The sequence below is a fragment of the Halichondria panicea genome, chromosome 9, assembly GCF_963675165.1.
Source record: "Halichondria panicea chromosome 9, odHalPani1.1, whole genome shotgun sequence".
NCBI lineage: Eukaryota > Metazoa > Porifera > Demospongiae > Suberitida > Halichondriidae > Halichondria > Halichondria panicea.
The window spans coordinates 1,818,489-1,838,767 of record NC_087385.1 but is presented as its reverse complement, the minus strand read 5'-3'; the positions used below and the strand labels follow the sequence as shown (position 1 = coordinate 1,838,767).

The following is a 20,279-nucleotide window of genomic DNA, read 5'->3' as shown; positions in this document are numbered from 1 at the left end:
CAGCGGTCGTATTTGAAATACAAAGAAGACATATCTAAAAATCGACCAGGAGGCTTGAAAGGCATGCAGGAAACTCAAGCCAAAAGTAGTGTCTCACTACAACAATCCCGAAAACCCTGAAAGATGCTTCGTTCGGCTATTCAAGCTTTACCAATAGCTCCTGCCAAAAGATTGTCCTAAAAATTCATTTTACTTTCGAGCCTTGAAAAACCCAACACCTACTACTTGGTTTTCGAACAAACCAATTGGCCACAATACACTGGACCAAACAGTGGCTCGACTATGCTCTGCAGCTAGTATTAAGGGGTACCGAACGAATCATTCTCTCCGTGCAACTGCTGCTACTAGACTCTACAACGCTGGAGTGGACGAACAAATGATAATGGAAACAACTGGACACCGAAGCTTGGAAGGAGTTCGCAGCTACAAGAGAACTTCTGAGTGTCAAAAGAAGTCAGTTTCAGACATCCTCAACGTAAAGCCAATTAACATACTGGTACACACTGATCACTCACAGATGGCAGTGCAACAGAACTCACAAACCAACTGCTGTCAATTTATGCCTCCAAACTTTAACTTTAGTACCTGCAACGTTACCATCAATCTCTCTATGCCTACATCCAACAACGAACGTATTAACAGCGACTGAACATTATAATTTTATGTCATTACCAAAAACAGAACAGTTACTTCTCATTGTTTTTTATAATACAATCTACAAAAAACATGTTTGAAAAACACAAAATAATGAATGGTTGTTGTGAATATGAAAATTACAGGTTTATATGAGAATTTACAGGTTAATATGGAAAATAGAAACCCTGTACTGACCAATCAGATTGCTGGATTCTGCATGGGCTACTAGTAACTAATGTGTGAGTTAAGGTTGAATGAAAAGTTTGGAGTCAGATACAGACGAAAAAAGGGCTAACTTGCTTATAGCATACTCTCAAAAGTACATTAGAAAAAAGAAAAGAAAAAATTTTTTTTTTATCATTTAATTGCGTTTTATTATTAGCGCGTACTTAGTTTAGCGTTAATTATAAATTCGCTAAAATTAGTACCCGGTATATATACTATAATTATTATATATACATGCAGGAGCGTAGCCAGGATTTATAGAAAGGGGGAGCAACCTGCCCAGCTAGTTTTTTCCCTGGGCGCGCCAGCAGCAGAAACATTTTGGCCAGAAGCCACATCTCTTTTAATTAGTTGCGGTTGAATTTCACTTCCTGTCATCAGCAAAATAATTTCAGTGGAGAGGCTAGATTCTATAGAAGTTATTGTTGAAAGTTGGATACTCGATACTTGATATTGATTGAGAGTTAGCTCTGTGGCTTAAATCATCCAGAGTGTGAGCAGAGATTGAAGAGCAATCTCTGGTTTGATGTGATTCTTGGTCGTGCCACATGGACCCAATATTCTGCAATGCCCCACCAACATATAATTATTTGTTTGCACATGTGTGTAACTGTTAATTCAATAATTACCAACAGAGACACAAGAACGTAGCTAGCCTGCTAAAATGTACAGGCAACCAGATTCACAACTCAACTTCAAAACTACATTTATAGCTATGCGACAGGCTCAGTCAGGGCCGTAAGAAATTGTTTAGGTGGAGGGTCAGAAAAAAGGAATGGACCTTCTCCTTGCGACGCAGGGGATGAGTCCGGGAAAGGGAAATTCCCCTCCTGTTCCGCCGGAGGCGAACTTTTTACATTTGAATGTTCTCAGAGATGAACAGGAGAAAGATACATGAATGAAATAATCTGCATCTGAGAGCTATAGCAAAATAGTTTATTCGACGTGTGTTGGTGGAAGCAAAGTCACGAGCAACTGCTTCAAAGTCAAGCGAATCAGTTAGCGACTTGTGTATATAAACTAAGAATAGACGCTGGGAATTCATCGAGCTTCGTAAGAAGAAGGTCTTAGTTTGCCTACCTTCTTAATCATGGGCATGCAGGCTGAGGTACTGAAGAGAAAAAAGAATGAATACTCCTTGTGCCATAGTGAGCTCTAGCTATATAAATTTCAGCTGCATGTGGATCAACTTACTTTAGTTACTGTACAGTGTTGATGCAACAAACCACATGCATTTAACCAATGTAGTTAGATTAAAAGGCACTAAATATAATATCAGGACTGTGATTTGTTGGCTGCAGAGAGCCCCACCCCATTTCACTGTCTGAAAACCAGGGGGGGCTGGGAACTGCCTCCCTGGTTCTTACGGCCCTGTCTCTGGGAAAACAGACCAATTGGCGCAAGCTATATTTTTGGCGATCTATATACCAGATGATAGAGCAAAGAATAGAAGATGAGAAACGCCCACTCAAAGATTGCTAAATTGGGAAAAGTAAGGTAATGGTGGATGCTTAGACAAAGCGCTTTGGTGGAAAGAGTTGGATTCAGAGCATCAGATTTTGCAGAGAGGTGTAGTAGAAAGACTGTAGTAGATAGCCAAGAAAAAAATTTACACTTTAGTCTATAAATCTGGCTATTGCTCAATACCAATATCTATACTCCAATTGGTCTGTTTCCCAGAGCCTGTCACATATAGGCCCGGCCATTACAGGGGCGTAGCGAGAAAGGGGTGCTATCATAGATGAAAGAGGGCACAAAGCGCCGAAATTTAGTCTTATTAAGACGTCATAATTAACTTATCTGCCAAGTTGGGCATGGCTGAACCGCATTGAAAAGCTGGCCACGATCACAAAAGAGAATAACCGAACTAGTTCATAGATTTAAGCCAGAATAGCTCACAGTTTAGACTGAATCGTTTTCCTTGCTAACTAGCTAGCTAACAGCCTAACTGCACTGACTGTGTAACTGCTCAGCTGGATAATCAGATACATTTCTCTGTGATTTCAGTGTATATACTTGACTCAGGATGGTTGGGGGTGCTCGAGCACCCCTAGCACCCCCCTGGCTACGCCCCTGCATTATATAGTATTGTTAAAGCCAGTAGGCTTATAACTAGGATTGGCACTATACTCTTGTAGCACTTTTAAAACCAATTTACAGATGTGTACATGACATCCATATGCATGCAAGAGAACTATAGCTGTACCGATAAAATGTCCATGCCCTCCTCCAACGAGGACGTCCACATCACTCTCAGCTTCCAATCGGGCTTGAACATTGTCACGATTTTTGTCCAAAATGTCCAGCAGGATGTTACCGTCATATTGAGTAATGACAACCGTTGGGATGGTGTTCTTGTTCATACCTGCAATGGGAGAATACTATAATTATAACTGCTATTGTCAGAAAACAGTGTCTCGATAATTATATCCAGGAGCACATAAAAAAATTATAAAAATGTGCTCCTACGTCAGACTTCCTACGTCAGACTTAAGAAGATCATCCTACTCTAGCGCACTTAAGGGTTGTCCCATTACTGAGGCCGCATTCCCGCGCTGTACTGCGACTGATAGCCTTTGCGGTAGGAGAACTTTTATCCCCGGTAACACGCTCATGCACCTATAGTTCTTGGACAAATATCAGGTGTCCCTGTGGCTATTGGGGTGAAGCAGTGCAGGGAACCAAGGCTGGTGTATTTTGCCTCATTCCTCTTCTGTTCCTGCAGCTATACAAGCCCTGCCTCCGTGGTACTTATAGGGAGTATAGGATGGGGCAAATGTGTCCAGGCACGTCACAAGCAGCTTCCCATACTTCCAAGGCACCATAGTGACGCCATCTGGGCGCTTCCCATCCAACCGCTGTAGGCCTGATGGCTCAATTAAGGCATGCTGGTATCTTCGCATAAATAATTAGTATATTATATTAGAGAAAAAGGGATAAATGTGTACGATTAAAGAAAAGATATACCAGTGAACATGCTGATAATTATATTTGTCTTCTTGTTGTTAAATGATGTGGTATCACCCCAAGCCCGCAAAAAATTGTCATAGATCAGCTGGTACAGAAATTAGTGCTACAAAAAGTAGCACTACTTATCATCCCTTTTTCGGGAAAATGCAAGTGTAACATGAATAAAATTTAAATAAACATCCCCTTATATGATTAGTGATCATTCCAGTTTTTTATCGAATGGATGTACGGCAATTATATTATGTGCATGAATGTGTAATCATCACTTGTTTCATCTACATTTGTATAGTAATGTCCCGCAAGTCTAAGCTTACTGTTAGAAAGAGTACACTGAAGAAGAAAGAAGACACCCCTGCTCTCTCCACCCCTAAACAACGCCAGCTTCAATCTACTCCAACACGTCACCACCCTGGTAGTACACGTCACCGGCTTCCAGTGAATGATCAAAGTGATAGCACTGCTTGTAATCTTAAGGTTGTTGTTGACTCAGTTGTACTACCAACATATTGGGTTGTATATATATAGAGCTGATGAGAACTGTCGCGCGCATTATTGTAAGCTTGCTGAACAACCATTCAAGCTAACATGGGATGAGAACTGCTGGCTTTATAAAATTACCTTCCGAAAAAACTTTACGAGATTACTCAAACTATTTTATAAGTAAAACTGGGCAGGTAAAAGTTATCTGTGAGCTTCAACAAGAATTGAAACTTCCGTCTTTACTGGAAAGCAAAAAGTATGTTGCGCTCACTATATAATTATAGATGAAATGAGAACTTAGTTTACGAGTGTTGCAAGCGTGCGCTTGCTAATGCTTCTCGCCATGTTATGCTTTCGCTCAAAAAGTATTAGTGTTACAGTAGTTTCTATAATGAATTTTTTATTAAAGTTAGCTTATCTATATTAAGTCACTGAGAAGAAAATACTTATTTACATGCATCTATTGTTGTTATCTATTGTATTATGTGGCTACCATGCAGGACCTCAAGAAAGAACAAAATTGATTCTTCCAGGATCTGTATAGTTCAGTGTATATAATATCTAAGAAGAAAAGACTTGTGTACATGCATATTGTTATCTATATATATTGTGATATGGTAGTGTTTTGTGGCTTACCAGGCCCTCAAGAAAAAGATGATTCTGCCAGGAGGATCTGGATCTGGATCATTTTCTCACACATGGGGAATGAGCGCGCATGCGCATTACACCCACAGGAATAATTAAAGAGTGTGTCCAAAGAGATCAATTTCACAAATGGCACTGCTATAGCTAGCTGTATTTTCTGAGTCTTGTAGCTAACAAAAAGCTAGCGCTTTAGTGCAAGGTAGAACTCATATGTTGAATAGAAAGTTTGCATTTGCGGACAGGCTGATGATGCTATGAAAGATTCTGAAGAGCTGTTGCTCATTTTCTCACACATGGGGAATGAGCGCGCATGCGCATTACATCCACAGGAATAATTAAAGGGTGTGTCCAAAGAGATCAATTTCACAAATGGCTACTGCTAGCTAGCTGTTTTAACAGATATTTTCTGAGTCTTGTAGCTAACAAAAAGCTAGCGCTTTAGTGCAAGGCTAACTCATATGTTGAATAGAAAGTTTGTGCGGACAGATGATGCTATGAAAGATTCTGAAGAAACTGCAACAGCCTTCAATGTGAGTCAAACTAGCCATAACTCGAGAAAGAAGCTTTATATAGTTTGCTAATCCACGAATTAAAATCCAAGAGAACGTGGCTAGAAGCCTATAGAAGCTGTTAGCTTTCATCGCATTGCAACCATTGAGCAGTTACAGCTGGAACACACACGCACGCACACACACACACACACACACACACACCACACACACACACAGTCAGCTTTACCGTATCCCAAGCTAGCTAGCTATAGCTGCAGCTGCAGCTGTTCTGAGCACGCGCATTAATGTGCTGAGGCAGCACTACTGCATGCTTACTCAGCAATAATCAGTGCCACAAGAATATTACAAGTACAAGTTAGTAAACTATTCTGAACTCTTTTAGACTATATACATCCAAAGACTTAGAGATATAGACAGTATATAGTCCTACACTTCTAAGAGGAGATGCCAAGAAACTGATTCCAGTGCTAGTGCTAGCAGCTACTGTATATAATAGTGATCATGATGCAGAAGAGACTAACAATCTATTTTTAGTGATTCAATGTTAATTTTTTATTTCAATAAATGTTCTGGTGTAATTTGTCTCTAGAATTGCTGAAATTGAATGTAGCGTAAATAAACACTCAAATTTCCCGGACCCCCCTATTGTGGTCTAGCCACCACTCAACTCATCCTGGGCAGAAACCTGCACTTGGAATGTGAAAATTGCCCAGATACAATCAATACTAGGTCGTATTGTTCTATTAAAAAAAATCGGCCTGGTACAGATGCTATATAATTATAGCTATACTCCAAAGTTCACAATGAAGTAAATATATATAGGGTAATCAGTATTTTGGTTGGCTTCTGTTATGATTGTCAAAGTAACAACCCAACAAAACAATCATAAGAATTAACTGGAATTGCCATGACCTGCAAAATGCAATATAATGTTACTATTATAGACACGGGTAGTAATTTTAGCTTCTCAGATTTTTCTCTGTTTTTAGGGTACTAAATTTTGGCGGATTTGGCAAATTGATTAGCACAATATTTGCAAAAGACGTAGTTTTAAGGAAGTTTGGAGTCAGATACAGATGAAAAAAGGGCTAGCTTGCTTAGCGTACATTCTAAAAAAGATTTTTTTAATGCGTTTTAGCGTACTTACTTTAGCGTTGATTACAAATTCGCTAAAATTAGTACCCGTTTATAATAGTAACATTAAGGTATATATATAAGAAAATTTGTGGGTTTTTTAATTTGGTGATTTGGCAAATTTTACCAAAGATTGCCAAATTTAAGTTTTCTGGTGGACACAACCTCATTGCTGTTAAAAAAACGCAAAATAATTATGGCTCATTCGCCAAATAATCGTCAAATTTTCCACTTATACGATCAACTATTCTCATATTTCGTCTGACTGAAGGATGGTAGCTCTACTACTTGTTGCTTGATACGAGCTAAAACTTTGGAATAGGGAGCCGAGGGCCTGTATTTACTATATTCATTCATTTTATCTGGGTTTAACTATAATACCACTGCATAAGTTGCTCAAAATTGGATTTTTCCTTGTTGACCTCGAGCGCCAATGAGTAGGAGGAGTGACAAATGCTGTGCAATAGAGTAGTAAATGTACACCCCCCCCTAAATTTGAGTTGTATGAAAGTCTGCAGTATCCAAGTGTAAGATGCATCAGTATTTTACTTTACTGTTGATTCAGTTTGTGATGTGTATAGGTGGTGTGGGTGGACTAAAATAACACAGCAGGTAAATCACTACATTGTGGTTACAGTGCTCTTGGAGTATAGCCTGCAAAGGTTACATGTGTGGAAAGCCACTGTATATCAATGCAGGAAATAGCTAGAGTTGTAGAATGTAAAATGAACATTATTTTTCATTGTATAGATTAAAGCATGAAGTTTCACCTTTTGTCTGTACAGTACAGCAATATCAACTTTAACTATTAAGAATCAATGGCTAGAGCAGGACAAATGAAAGCTCTGTAATCTACTACAGCCCTATGAATAATTATAACAATATGATGCTCATAGAAAATACGATAGTGAACACCACATGCAGTGCTGTTTGTAACCTTATCACTCACAAACTCACCTTCCAGGAACTGAGGGACAATAGAGTAGTTGTCCTGTGTATTGATGAGGATCACAGCTTTGGCATGTTGTTTTTTAAAGTTAGACAATAGCACTGAGAGCTTGTCCCCAGCCTGTAACTGGTGGCAACGAATGTGATGACTCTGCACATCATCAGTGACCATGATTTTCCAGTCCACAGCCACGCACTTGTCCATGAACGGGTACAAGGCGTATGTGTAGGAAGCAAGCTGAGTGGTGGTACAATTTTTGAGCCGAAGCTTCAGACCTGAGAATAGCATAACAAAGTCTGGTTTATATCCCACCTACCAATTATGTACACATAATTATAAATATATTCAAATATGGCAGGCCTCCTGCAGTGATAATGAAAATCATGATCACATGCAGCCCAACACATGCACATGCATGCATGCATACAATGTACTATAATTATAGTAACCTGACAGGTAGATTTGTCCGCGATTTTACTGCATGTTGAGCCCATTTTGCAAATTCTCTGCTCAAGTTGTGAAATTAATGCTATTCATAGCGATTCTACTAGCTAATTACTCGCAAGTGACATTCAATACTTACTGCATTTTCCAATTATCTGCGAGTACACATTTTTGTGATTTTACTCTTATTCCCAGAAATAGCAGTACCCGCGAAAATAAAAATAAAATGATGTCACCTCTCAAAGTTCCCACTGATATATTGCTGAGGTGAAGTCAAAAGCTTAGTTATGCATGTAAATGCAGTTTAGTGATACTATAATTTCCTTCGCAAATGACTATACACAGTTCCCTCAATATGTACACTAACCAGAACTGGACTCGGATATACTGGCAAAATGTATAATTATGAGAATGATTGCCCATGCATGCAATTGAAATGTAAGTATCAAGTATAGAAGGTGTACAGTGTGTGAATTGAGCCAGAGACAGCAGTGTATACGCGTACCATTCATGATGCTCGATGCACATGTCGCTGAGTGAAAATCAAAAACAGGTGGATTTCGAGGTGTATCCGGTCCACTGCAGGACTGAGGCTCGACAATTGAGAGACTCGAAGAGTCCTCGTTTGATACCTCTGGGGATTTTGCTATGGTAGGCTGTTGTGCCATACCAGCAGTAGTAGAGGAATCGTTTGAGAGGTTCTCTGGAATAATTATGAGTCCATATATATAATCATAGAAAATACATACAACATAGGTAGAGTTGCCATTGATAGAGTCAGTGCAGCATGTCAACATGCTTACACATGCAGTAGATCGTACCAAGCTAGATCAATACCAAGCGGGTATGCAGTGACTAGACGTAATTATAATGATTACAATAATATATAGTGCATGTGTTTAAGTACCTACCTCAACTTCTATTTCTTCCAGAAAGTAGCTGTTCTTAGTATAGTATAAAGTAGACTGTCTTCATAGAATGATAATATCAGACTATAAAAAGGGGAGGGATGGGAAACGGAGCACGTGCGCACAATCACTTCCGTGTAGATTCAGCTCACGTGGCTGGTATGTCTTGATGGGGTTGTTATAAAACAGGGAATGAGAAATGAGGAAATGAGGAAATAAGAAATAGGAAATGAGGAAATGAAGAAATGAGAACGAGAAATGAGCTGTTAGGCAGAGCATATCTATGGGCAGAGCAAGTCTGAAGACGAAGCTAACATCTACTGAGCAACAGGTACGTACCTCCTGGTGACAAGTCTCCTGGTGCTCTGCCACTATACAGAACTTATGTTCCTCTGGTACACGGTGTGACACTCTCTGCTTGTGTGCCATGTACGACTGGCATGGTTCAGACATCAGATCTACCTACCTAACGGTACTTACATGTACTGTCCTACAGTCCCACAGTCTCAAACAATTTACCTATGCGTGGCTATATATAATTATACTGGCAATACATTCACTGATTTCACAATCCGGTGGGCAAGTGATAGTCAATGGACTGGACTTAATGTCAACATCTACATGTAAGTAACAGCAAAGAAACCTCCAAAACGTCAAACCAAGCAAATTCTAATGATCTGCCAGTCCTGTCGTAAAGCTGCAGGAAGTAATGACATTAGTACACTGTACTGGTATCATATCCAATCTCGCTACAGGTGAAGAAAGCAATTCCCATTACCATTCTCACAAGCAATGCCTAATGAAAGCTGATGCTACCTTTAATGAAGAAAGCTCACTGTGCCATCTGAAGCGATGGTAAAATTTAATTCTTACAATGTGTCCGACAACCTGTACTGTGTGGAGGTGCCACTATAATTATATATTTGATAACTAAATACTTAGTCACCTACTAGCTTCTTGGCTGATATCAGTCATTACTTTTGTGCATCTATAATTATAATAATTAGTACAACCAGTAGGTTAGTACAACCAGTAGGTTGTACATAGGATTGACAGTGCAGTTGTGTGTGTTTTCAATTATTGCACAAATTTTGACTTGTGTTTAGACTGCTCTATTTCTGCAGGGAAGGACCACAGCAAGAAACTGAGTTGACAGATAGCTTAGTTAGCCTTTTATCTGTCTAAATGTGTGAAATTATAGTCAATGAATATTCTCATGCATTACTATTGATATTTGAAAAATTGCACTATTTTCATATTTCACCGCGTTTCGTCTGACTGACTAAGTAAGTAAGTAAGTAAGTTAGTAAGTAACATTCTTGGAAAGCATTTCCTCCTTGTACCGACATGTTCAGAAGATTCTAGATACAGCCTCTAGTCTACTAGAACCCGGACCATGGGCGTTTTTCTCAGAATTGCGTCCGCTTCCAAGAGGCAGATGACCTCTCAGGCTCCACTTTTCTTACCTACGCAATACCGCCATCTTTAAATGACTGCCACAGCAACGCACATGGCAACTTATGAGATGGGCGTGGCTGGTTAACCGGCTGTGACATCGATCGGTACACAAACAGTCCCTAGTCTAGTCCTTTTCTCCAACTTCTCTCCATTCTCAACTCAGGTATGCTACTGGCTAGATATCTACCATAGGCCTCCATGCTTTTGCACTTTGAAGTATACACTCTAGTATTTAATTAACATGCATAGATAAATGAACACTGTAATAAGAATTATGTGTTCATAATTATATTCCAGTCTGCATGGCCTGTCTTCTCTTCTCTTCTTGAACTTCTCTTGCTTCTTGACATTCCTCTTAGGCATTTCACATTTCATTATTGAAGAGTATAAAAATACTGCTGTACTGAAAAAGAAAGGGAATCAAACTAAAAAAACATTTGCAATGTGAACGTTGCTAGGATTGCCAGGAAAAGAAAAGCGCGAAAAAGCGAAGAAACAAGAAATTCGGCGAGTGCATAACTCCAATCCGTTACAACGCCATGAACATGTACAGCCGAGTGGCCTACTGTTGATAATGATTTTAGAATCAAAATACAAGTTGGGTAAAAATGAACCGCGAATAACTGAATTCACAATCATCCACCCACACATCCAACACTTACATATTTGCTCAACACTGTAAGGGAAAACATCACAAACATTATATAGCTTGCAAAAAATTCACTATAATTGTATGATGAAGGGTTGGCCAGGCAGGAAAAGCACAAAACGAACAAAAAATTGAAACAGTACATGTGAATGAAGTTGTAACGGATTGGAGTTATGCACTCGCCGAATTTCTTGTTTCTTCGCTTTTTCGCGCTTTTCTTTTCCTGGCAATCCTAGCAACGTTCACATTGCAAATGTTTTTTTAGTTTGATTGTACATAGGATTGACAGTGCAGTAGTGTGTGTTTTCAATTATTGCACACATTTTGATTCGTGTTTAGACTGCTCTATTTCTGCAGGGAAAGGCCACATCAAGAAATGGACTGGATAGATAGCTTAGTTAGCCTTTTATCTGTCCAAATGTGTGATATTATACTCTATGAATATTCTCAGCATTACTATTGATATTTGAAGAATTGCACTATTTTCATATTTCACTGCATTTTGTCTGACTGACTAAGTAAGTTAGTAACATTCTTGGAAAGCATTTCCTCCTTGTACAAACATGTTTAGAAGATTCTAGATACAGCCTCTAGTCGACTAGAACCCGGACCATGGGCGTTTTTCTTAGAATTGCGTTCGCTTCCAAGAGGCAGATGACCTCTCAGGCTCCACTTTTCTTACCTACGCAATTCCGCCATCTTTATTAAATGACTGCCACAGCAACGCACATGGCAAAAAAAAAAAAAAAAAAAAAAAAAACTTATGAGGAGGTGGGCGTGGCTGTGACATCGATCAACACAAAACCTCCTTTCTTCAGCTCAGCTCTCCATTCTCTCACTTCAGGTATGTATACTATTTATGCTAGACGTATGCACTGACTGGATCTACCATAGGCCTCCATGCTTTTGCGCTTGGAAGTACATCTACAGATAAACATGGCTGCCATTATTTTTATCATAAAAATTACAGATAATAAAATAATGTTTATTCCAGTCCTGTCTTCTCTTCTTGAACTTCTTGCTTTTTGATGTTCCTCTTAGGTATTTCACTTTCATTATTGAGAAAAGAAGGCCGGTGAAGGAGGCTAACTCCTCAATTCCCTGAGTGAAGGGATCGAGACGTATAATATACTTTTGTCCAACAACCACTTATTATTATCTTTGTTTGAGCCCTTTCTCGGTATAGACAAATAGTTAGATAAGTGATACTAGACAGGCTAGATCTAAATAGAAACAGGTTCTATTCCGCTATATGCAATTGAAATACTGTAACTAAACTATAGCAAGCATTCATGCAAATTGACTTCACTATTGCTGTGCCAACAATTCTTAGATAGAGAGCAAAGTGAGTACAAAATGGCTGCAGGAGCACAAAGTATAGTGATGGAGGCCCTGGGTGGGGCTCACATAAACAAAGAGAGGAAATGTTAAACAATAGTGAGGCTAAATACTAGAGTCCAAAAGTACAACTTAACAGCAGCAAATTATGGTTTGAATTGTAGTAAATATTACGTAATAAGGTATAACATGTATGCACCAACATACCGCCGGCCAAGACCAAGTGGTCTTACAAATTAAATGGTGTGCATCAGTCATTGTTCATCGTTCGGTAGAAGCAATGCTAGCTTCGTCACAGGGCGAGTATATGTTCCGGTAGCAGTTCTAACAGTGGCTACGCGTACCAAATTATCTTTTCCAGGGTGTACTTTGACGACTCTGGCTAGTGGCCATTTAGTGGGTATGGGTGAATTCTCATGGATGAGAACCAAATCGCCAGTTTCTATGTTTCTGGTGGGGTGACGCCATTTCGTAAATCGTCCAATTTGAGTAACATACTCTGAGGACCATCGGTTCCAAAAATGCCGTAACAATGATTTGCAAAGTTGCCAACGCTTTAGGAGAGAAATTGATCGGCTTGAGGGGGTCGTTTCTGGCAGAGCAGTGAGAGGTTTGCCGATAATAAAGTGACCAGGAGTGAGTGCTTCTATACCATCATCGTCATTCACGAGGGAAGCAAGAGGTCAGCTTTTGAGACAGGACTCAATCTGGGCTAACAGAGTAGACAGCTCTTCATAAGTTAGTTTCACTTCACCCAAAACTCGTCTTAAGTGGGTCTTTGTTGATTTGACGGCGGCTTCCCAGATTCCACCGAAGTGAGGTGCGCGCTGAGGGATGAATTTCCATGTCACTCCTTTGTCAGAAAGGTAGCGGTTGACTTCGTCTTGAGTGGATTGGGTCTGGAGGAATTGGTAGAGTTCCTTGATCTCTCTGGCAGCTCCGGTAAAGTTTGTGCCATTGTCGCTCCATACAAGTGAGGGGAGGCCATGTCGAGCAATGAAGCGTTTGAAACAAGCAATGAATGCCTCAGATGTTAGGTCAGTCACCAACTCCAGGTGGACTGCTTTCACTGAGAGGGAGACAAACACGCATATGTAAGCCTTCACCAACTTTGGTTTGCGTACGTAGCCGTACTTGATTAAGACTGGACCAGCATAGTCCACACCAACGTTGTCGAACACTAAACCTGGTGTAATTCTCTCAACAGGGAGTTGTCCAAGCATTTGTGGCTTGGGTCTTGCTGTATATCTACGGCAGGTGAAACATTTTCGAGCAATGGATCGAATCAACTTTCGTCCACCAACTATATGGTAGCGCCGGGATAGAGAAGCTCCGAGAAGTGTTGGACCAGCATGTAACAGGCGTAGATGCTCATCGCGTATAATCATATGAGTAAGGAGATGCTTCCCATGCAGTATGGTTTGGTGCTGAGACTGGTAGGACGTCTGTGAGAGCTGCCTCCTACCGCCAACGCGAAGGAGGTTTGAAGAATCAATGAATGGTTGTAGAGGCAAGAGTGGACTGGAGGCAGAGAGAGCATGTTTTCTTTGAAGAGATACAATATCAGATCCAAAGTGAGTAGTCTGAATGAGCTTAACCCAGTAATTCTCAGCTGCTTGCAGTTCACTAATTGAGAGATTTCCCTTGCTTCGTTCAGCATGATTTTTTGTTTGAAAATTTGTTACAAAACGAATCATCCATGCAGTAATGCGTTTCAAGTGGCTATATCCAGAGAATCTGTCAACGGGTATGATTGGGGTAGGAGTTAGGGTGAGTGCAGATAGCGACACTTCACTTTCTTCAATTTCTTTCTTGTTTGAAGGTAGAGGGAACTTCTCAGGCCAACTGCTAGAAGATTCCTTGAGCCAGATCGGACCGTCCCACCATAAAGAGTGATTCAGAAGCTCAGAGGGGTAGAGACCTCTTGAAGCGCAATCAGCAGGGTTCTCTGTTCCAGCTACGTGTCTCCACTTGTCAGGTGGAATGAGATCAACTATGGTCGAGACACGGTTGCCTACATAGGTCTTGAATCTTTTGGGGGATCCATCTAGCCAGTTGAGGACAATAGTGCTGTCTGTCCAAGCAAAAACATGAGAAAGGGGAATTTCGAGCACTTGTCTGACGTGGTGTATCAGCTGGGCGAGCAACTGTGCTCCGCATAGTTCCAGACGAGGGATTGTCAACCGCTTGATTGGAGCAACCTTTGTCTTCGACATTACCAAAGAGATTTGAGCATTCTCAGACTTGTCCGTAATGCGTAGGTATACAACCGCTGCATATGCGACTTCCGAAGCATCTGAGAAACCGTGTAGCTGTAGACAGTGAGGTTGAGATTTCTTGTCAAAGTAGCAACGAGGGATGTGTTTTTGAGACAGGAGTGGTAATTCTTTTCTCCATTGGATCCACGCATCTTGGATGTCAGAAGGGACAGGATCATCCCAGTCAATCTTACACTCCCATAGTAGTTGCATTAGGATTTTGACTTTGATAGTCGACGGTGAGAACCATCCTAGGACATCAAATGTCTTAGCGACGTCAGAGAGTAGCCCACGTTTGGTTATGCTTTCGAGTGGGGGTGGACTAGCAATAGCCAACTTGAAGTGATCTTTGTGGGCGTTCCACTGGATTCCAAGAGTTTTGGTATATTCTTCAGATGAAGGTATAGTCTGTGTAGATTTGGAATCTTTCAATTCAGCGGGCAAGTCTTCGATGACACATGGTTCACTGGACGTCCACTTCCGAAGGAGGAACCCTCCCAGGGAAAAAAGGTCTTGAAGTTGCCGCTGTAACTCTATAGCTTCAGAGACGGAGTCTGCTCCAGTCAACCCATCGTCGACGTAGAATGAGTAGTTTACAGCATTTGCGGCCAGTGGGTAGTTTGTCGCGTGGTCAATGGCATTTTGTTTTACCGACATGTTGGCTGCAAAAAAGGAGGCTGAAACACCAAATGTGACTCGAGTCATCCTGTAGTCACAAAGGGGGTCGTTTGGATCGTTTCTCCATACAAATCTGTGCATATCTCTGTCATCCATGGTTAGATCAATGGCCCGATACATTTTACTAACATCCGTGGTCAAGGCAACACGGTGAGTCCGGAAACGGAGTAGCACATCAATGAGAGGAGGATGGACGGTCGGTCCAACTAGTAGAGTGTCGTTGAGTGAGACGCCAGTGCTTGACTTCGCAGAAGCATCAAATACAACTCGGAGCTTGGTAGTAGTACTGTCTTCCTTGCGAACGGCATGCATGGGCAAGTAAAATACCTTCTCACTAGGTTTCTTCAAGTTTGTTTCTGGGACCAGCTCAGCATGGTTCATATCCACATATTCCTGCATTACTGAGGCAAACTCTTGAAACTGATTTCTTGCGTGCAGTGAACGCTCCAATGAGAGAAATCTACGGATGGCTGAAGACCTGGACTCGCCAAGTGGCTTCGCTTGAGGATTCTTTGGCAAGGGAACTACAAACCGACCAGTGTTTGTTTTGGTGTGAGTGTTCGCATAGTGCTGAATGACAAAACGTTCTTCTGGAGAGAAGTTGGAGCAATCCCTAGGACCTTCTTCTAATTCCCAGAATTTGCGTAGGATATCATCTCCTGAAATAGCTGTCACATGATGAGATGTAACTTCAGATGGGATCGTGAGCTTGTTTACTCTTCCAGCGAGAACCCACCCAAACTTTGTCTCGAATGCCACAGGAGTCCCAACAGGTCCACTCCGCCGGCCTTGCAGTACTACATCGGCGTAGACATCTACTCCCAAAAGTATATCGATCTTGTTGGGTTGTCCAAAGTCAGGATCTGCGAGTTGGAGGTTAGAGAGGTGCTTCCATTTTGAGTCGAAATGGATAGGTTGAATAGGTAAATCGCAAGTTACACGTGGCACAACGATTGCTGAGACTTGTAGCTGCTCTTTGGGTGAGAGGACAGGAGAGATTTTGAAACTTGCGATTGAGTGTAAAGGAGAGCCATGGGATATGCCAGCGATCCCTGAGATTCTGATATTCTGAGTCGATCGAGGGAGACAGAGAGATTGTGCCAAGCGCTCAGAGATAAATGAAGTTGAGGAGCCAGAGTCAATAAGACCACGGGCATGGACTTGCGAGCCATCGGGGGAGTGAAGTAGTACTTGGCAAGTCATCAGAAGGGCTTTCCCTGAGGAGCCAGGCTGGGCATTGCTTGAAACCATAGGAGCTACGGCGAATGCAGAAGTTTCCTCATCAGGTGGAGTCTTCGCTTCATTGTGAAGTAGAGTGTGGTGAGATTTCTGGCACTTTCTACAACGGTTGTTGCTGACACAATTTCTTACAATGTGACCTGGTCGAAGACAGTTGAGACACAGACTGTTTGTGTGGACCACAGCCAGCATCTTGTCGTGAGGAAGCGACTTGAATTGAGGACAGACATATACAGGATGCCTTTGGGTTTTGCAGTGGGGACATTTCGGAGTTGCGTCTGTAGCACTCGAGGTATGGGAGGTTACTGTCCTTGTGTTGAACTTCTTCTGGTCAAAACGAGGATGTTTTTTGGCATCAGTTGAGCATGTTTCTGAGGCTTGAGCACGCAGGTCGAGGAAATTGAGGATCTTGCTGTAGTGGGGTATGTCAGAGGAATCTTGACTGGCCCTTTGCCATTCGAACATGGTCTCTTTGTCCAGCTTCAGCTCAAGTAGTGAGGTGATAAAGGGGCCAGAGGGTTCATGACCCATCGCTTTCAAAGCTCGTAAGTGCTGCTGTACAGTGTCATGCAGCTGTCTTAGTTCCTCTCCTGAGCCTTCCTTCAGATTAGCCACTTCATAGATTTTTCTGACATGGGCTTGGTGGATGATGCGAGGACGGTCATAGCGAGACTTCAGGGAGGCAATAGCTTCAGCATACTGATCACCAGTGTGAGACAATCCTTCTATTACAGATTTAGCTGTACAATCTTTGAGGGAGTGACGTAAGTACACCAGTTTTTCCGTGTTGGAAATGTCTGAACGGCCGTCGATCGCTATGTCAAATTGTTCCCAAAATGTTTTCCAGTGTAACATATCGCCGTCGAATGTGGGTACATCGATCTTAGGTAGCTTGACACCATGAGGTTCTGGTGTGAGAGTTTCAGTTGGATCAGAGGGTGGGCTGTGTAGCAGCTTCTTAACTTTCACAGATGCATCAAATATACTTCTGTCTTGTCGTTGTGTATCCACCCAGAGTACATCTGAGGTGTCTGTGGTGATTACCAGTACTTCGTTTCTGAGGTCTGACAGTTCCTTCTTGAGGTCTGATAGTTGTTCTTGATGAAGAAAAACTAGATGGAGTTCGCTGGGATCACCCGAGAGTCTAGAGACGTCTTCACTGATGGCTAGGAGCCTTTCTTGCGGTTGTGCTGAGCGACGCTCAAGAACGGCACGGTCTGGGAGGTAGCGAGTCTCAGGAGGTGTCACAGTCAAAGTAGCAGTAGAGGACAATAACACTTGCAATCTCACAGATAGGGTCTTGATATCTTCGTCGTGTTGATCAAGAGCTTCTTGCTCTGCGCCAAGTTGCTCTTCCTTTTCAATGTCCATAATAGCGAGGTGATGAGTTTTGAAGCTAGCATCAAGTGTTTCAAGCTTCTTAACGTACTGTTGGGCATGGGTTGAGAAGGATGCGTCCCGATCCGAGTCTTCCAGTTCAGCTAGTTTCGTGGTGAGCCTAGCAAGGCTAGCCTTTATAGTACCTCTTCGTCTCTTGAGAGTCGCTAAGTCAGCCATAACACTGCTGTGAATTGAGTTTGAGATAAATTATTGATCAAAGTATGAGTTCAGTGTTGCTCCGTCGAGTTGCACCTATGTGCAGAATGAAAACCAAACAAAAACAATACAGCACACCTTGGGCTGAGCGAAAACAACGTTTTGCACCCTTGTGCGACAGAAGTTAACGATTTACAATGGAGCACCCTTGTGCAATGCACCCGTGTGTGCAAGCGAATGCACCCTTGTGCGAGCGATAGACAAGCGAATGCACCTTTGTGCGAGCGATAAACAAACAATTGTGCACCTTTGTGCCGAGAGACAAGTGAATCGTGCACCGTTGTGCAGACTGTAGCAACGATTGCGAGGACGAGAAAGAACTTGTTTGCAATGCGATCCGTTGAGGATCCGGTTCGAAGGACCAATAAATGTTTGAGCCCTTTCTCGGTATAGACAAATAGTTAGATAAGTGATACTAGACAGGCTAGATCTAAATAGAAACAGGTTCTATTCCGCTATATGCAATTGAAATACTGTAACTAAACTATAGCAAGCATTCATGCAAATTGACTTCACTATTGCTGTGCCAACAATTCTTAGATAGAGAGCAAAGTGAGTACAAAATGGCTGCAGGAGCACAAAGTACAGTGATGGAGGCCCTGGGTGGGGCTCACATAAACAAAGAGAGGAAATGTTATAGCCTCTACACAGGCTCTCCTTTTTCTGTTCTTTATCACAATCGTTCAATAAGATAAAATACTGTATTATTCGTTCAATGAGATAAAATACGGTATTAATTGGAGGAATAAAGAAAGAAATAGACGTAGAGTTAGGAAAAAGGAGGGAAGTCGCGTGAGGGTAGAAGGGTGGTAGAAGGGTGAAAATGAGCGTGGGCATACTGAGCTAGAGATGTTGGACTGCCCACGCAGAGGTCTACGACTAATAAAACTTTGCCTGCAGCAAGCTGGACATGGACTTGGAACTGGAAGTTTGCAAGCACTATAGAGCTAGCTATACCTTAGGCTTAGCTAGATGATCTACTAGTCTAGAATGTGTGTTTAGATTCTATCACTATTACCTTTTCTTGTGTCTTTCTACATGCTATAGTAGAATAGCTTAGTCATCACTATCATATAGCAGGTAGTAGCCTCGACTCCAGCCCCTTGAATAGTGGGCCTGGTATTTACTGTTGGCGCGTGGGTGGACAATTAATTTATTATTTACCGTATTTATCTCATTGAACGTATTTTATCTTATTGTGATAAAGAACAGAAAAAAGAAAAAGAAGAGGCTACCTCTCTGCATATACTGTAGACAGAGACAGCTAAGTAAAACATCAGCTCTGTAGATTTATTCATTAATTTGAGGCTTGGATCGGATACACACTCAGGCAACAAGTTAATCTCATAAGAAATTAGTTAAACCTGTGGGTAAAAAATAAATGTGGATAAGTACAGTGGCTGTGACGTAACATAATGTGAGGACTACTTATTGATTTACACAATAGATTTACCATTGAAAGCACTATCCATTAATACACACTCAAGCAACAAGTCCGGATACACACTCAAGCAACAAGTCCCTCGGATCGGATACACATTCAGGCCACACAGTTCTCGGATCAGATACCACGTACTTACTCTGTGACCAATTTTCGGCAAATGTCACAACAATACTTCCTTCCAGAGAGAATGGCACTGAACGTCGAACAGACACACCAACACTTTGAAGATGGCTTCACTCAGAGAAACAAGAGGAAGTGAGAGGTGCACTGGTCCTGTCAAGCTTCACATCAATCAAGAAAGGGAGTGTCTGGAAAGCAGATGGACTTGCTCTGGGACTTGCCATAGCCGGTCGGTACGGTACCCACATAAACACCAGCGTACAGACACTTCAACGCCTCCAGCTGCTTGTCTTTCAAGACTAGACCTGGTATTCCAACACAGGATAACGCGTACACAAGAGCAGAAGAGAAGGTAGCAGCCATTACACAACTTGGACTAGATTTCTTTTTTCAATGACATCATTATGAATGAAACGGATATCAATGTTTTACAAACTAATGCGGAATAAGAATACTGATAAATATACTGCAATTTACGATTACCAAGATTCTTGGTAATTCTGGCGCATGCGTAAACAGTGTATACCAGGCCGCCTTTCTCAGCGGCTTGGAATCGAGGCTAAGCAGGTAGCTACTGCCACCAGAGCTGGCCACGC

At 41.6% G+C, this 20,279-nt stretch overlaps 2 protein-coding genes and 1 long non-coding RNA gene across 5 annotated transcripts in view; 1 reads left to right on the top strand and 2 right to left on the bottom strand.

The window, feature by feature from the left end:
- Nucleotides 1-8,949, bottom strand: part of LOC135341066 (uncharacterized) — a 67,234-nt gene extending 58,285 nt beyond the window's left edge. For all 3 annotated transcript variants that reach the window (XM_064537538.1, XM_064537540.1, XM_064537539.1), the window contains exons 1-4: nt 8,907-8,949; nt 8,501-8,698; nt 7,560-7,826; nt 3,068-3,226 (exon numbers count right to left, since the gene is read on the bottom strand). In XM_064537538.1, coding sequence (XP_064393608.1) covers nt 3,068-3,226; nt 7,560-7,826; nt 8,501-8,663 — 589 coding nt within the window. In that variant the 5' untranslated portion in view covers nt 8,664-8,698; nt 8,907-8,949. The remainder of the gene's footprint in view (nt 1-3,067; nt 3,227-7,559; nt 7,827-8,500; nt 8,699-8,906) is intronic.
- A 102-nt stretch (nt 8,950-9,051) lies between these two features.
- On the top strand, nt 9,052-10,150 carry LOC135341065 (uncharacterized). Its single transcript, XR_010396520.1, has 2 exons — nt 9,052-9,609; nt 9,659-10,150. It is a non-coding gene; the product is annotated as an uncharacterized LOC135341065 (long non-coding RNA).
- A 2,881-nt stretch (nt 10,151-13,031) lies between these two features.
- On the bottom strand, nt 13,032-18,080 carry LOC135341235 (uncharacterized). Its single transcript, XM_064537750.1, has one exon. It carries the CDS (start codon nt 18,078-18,080, stop codon nt 13,032-13,034), a length of 5,049 nt encoding a protein of 1,682 aa, XP_064393820.1.
- Nucleotides 18,081-20,279: the final 2,199 nt, after the last annotated feature.

Bases quoted from the DNA above. Each gene is read 5' to 3' on its own strand.
- LOC135341235 (XM_064537750.1), bottom strand. From the start codon at position 18,080: ATGGCTGACTTAGCGACTCTCAAGAGACGAAGAGGTACTATAAAGGCT.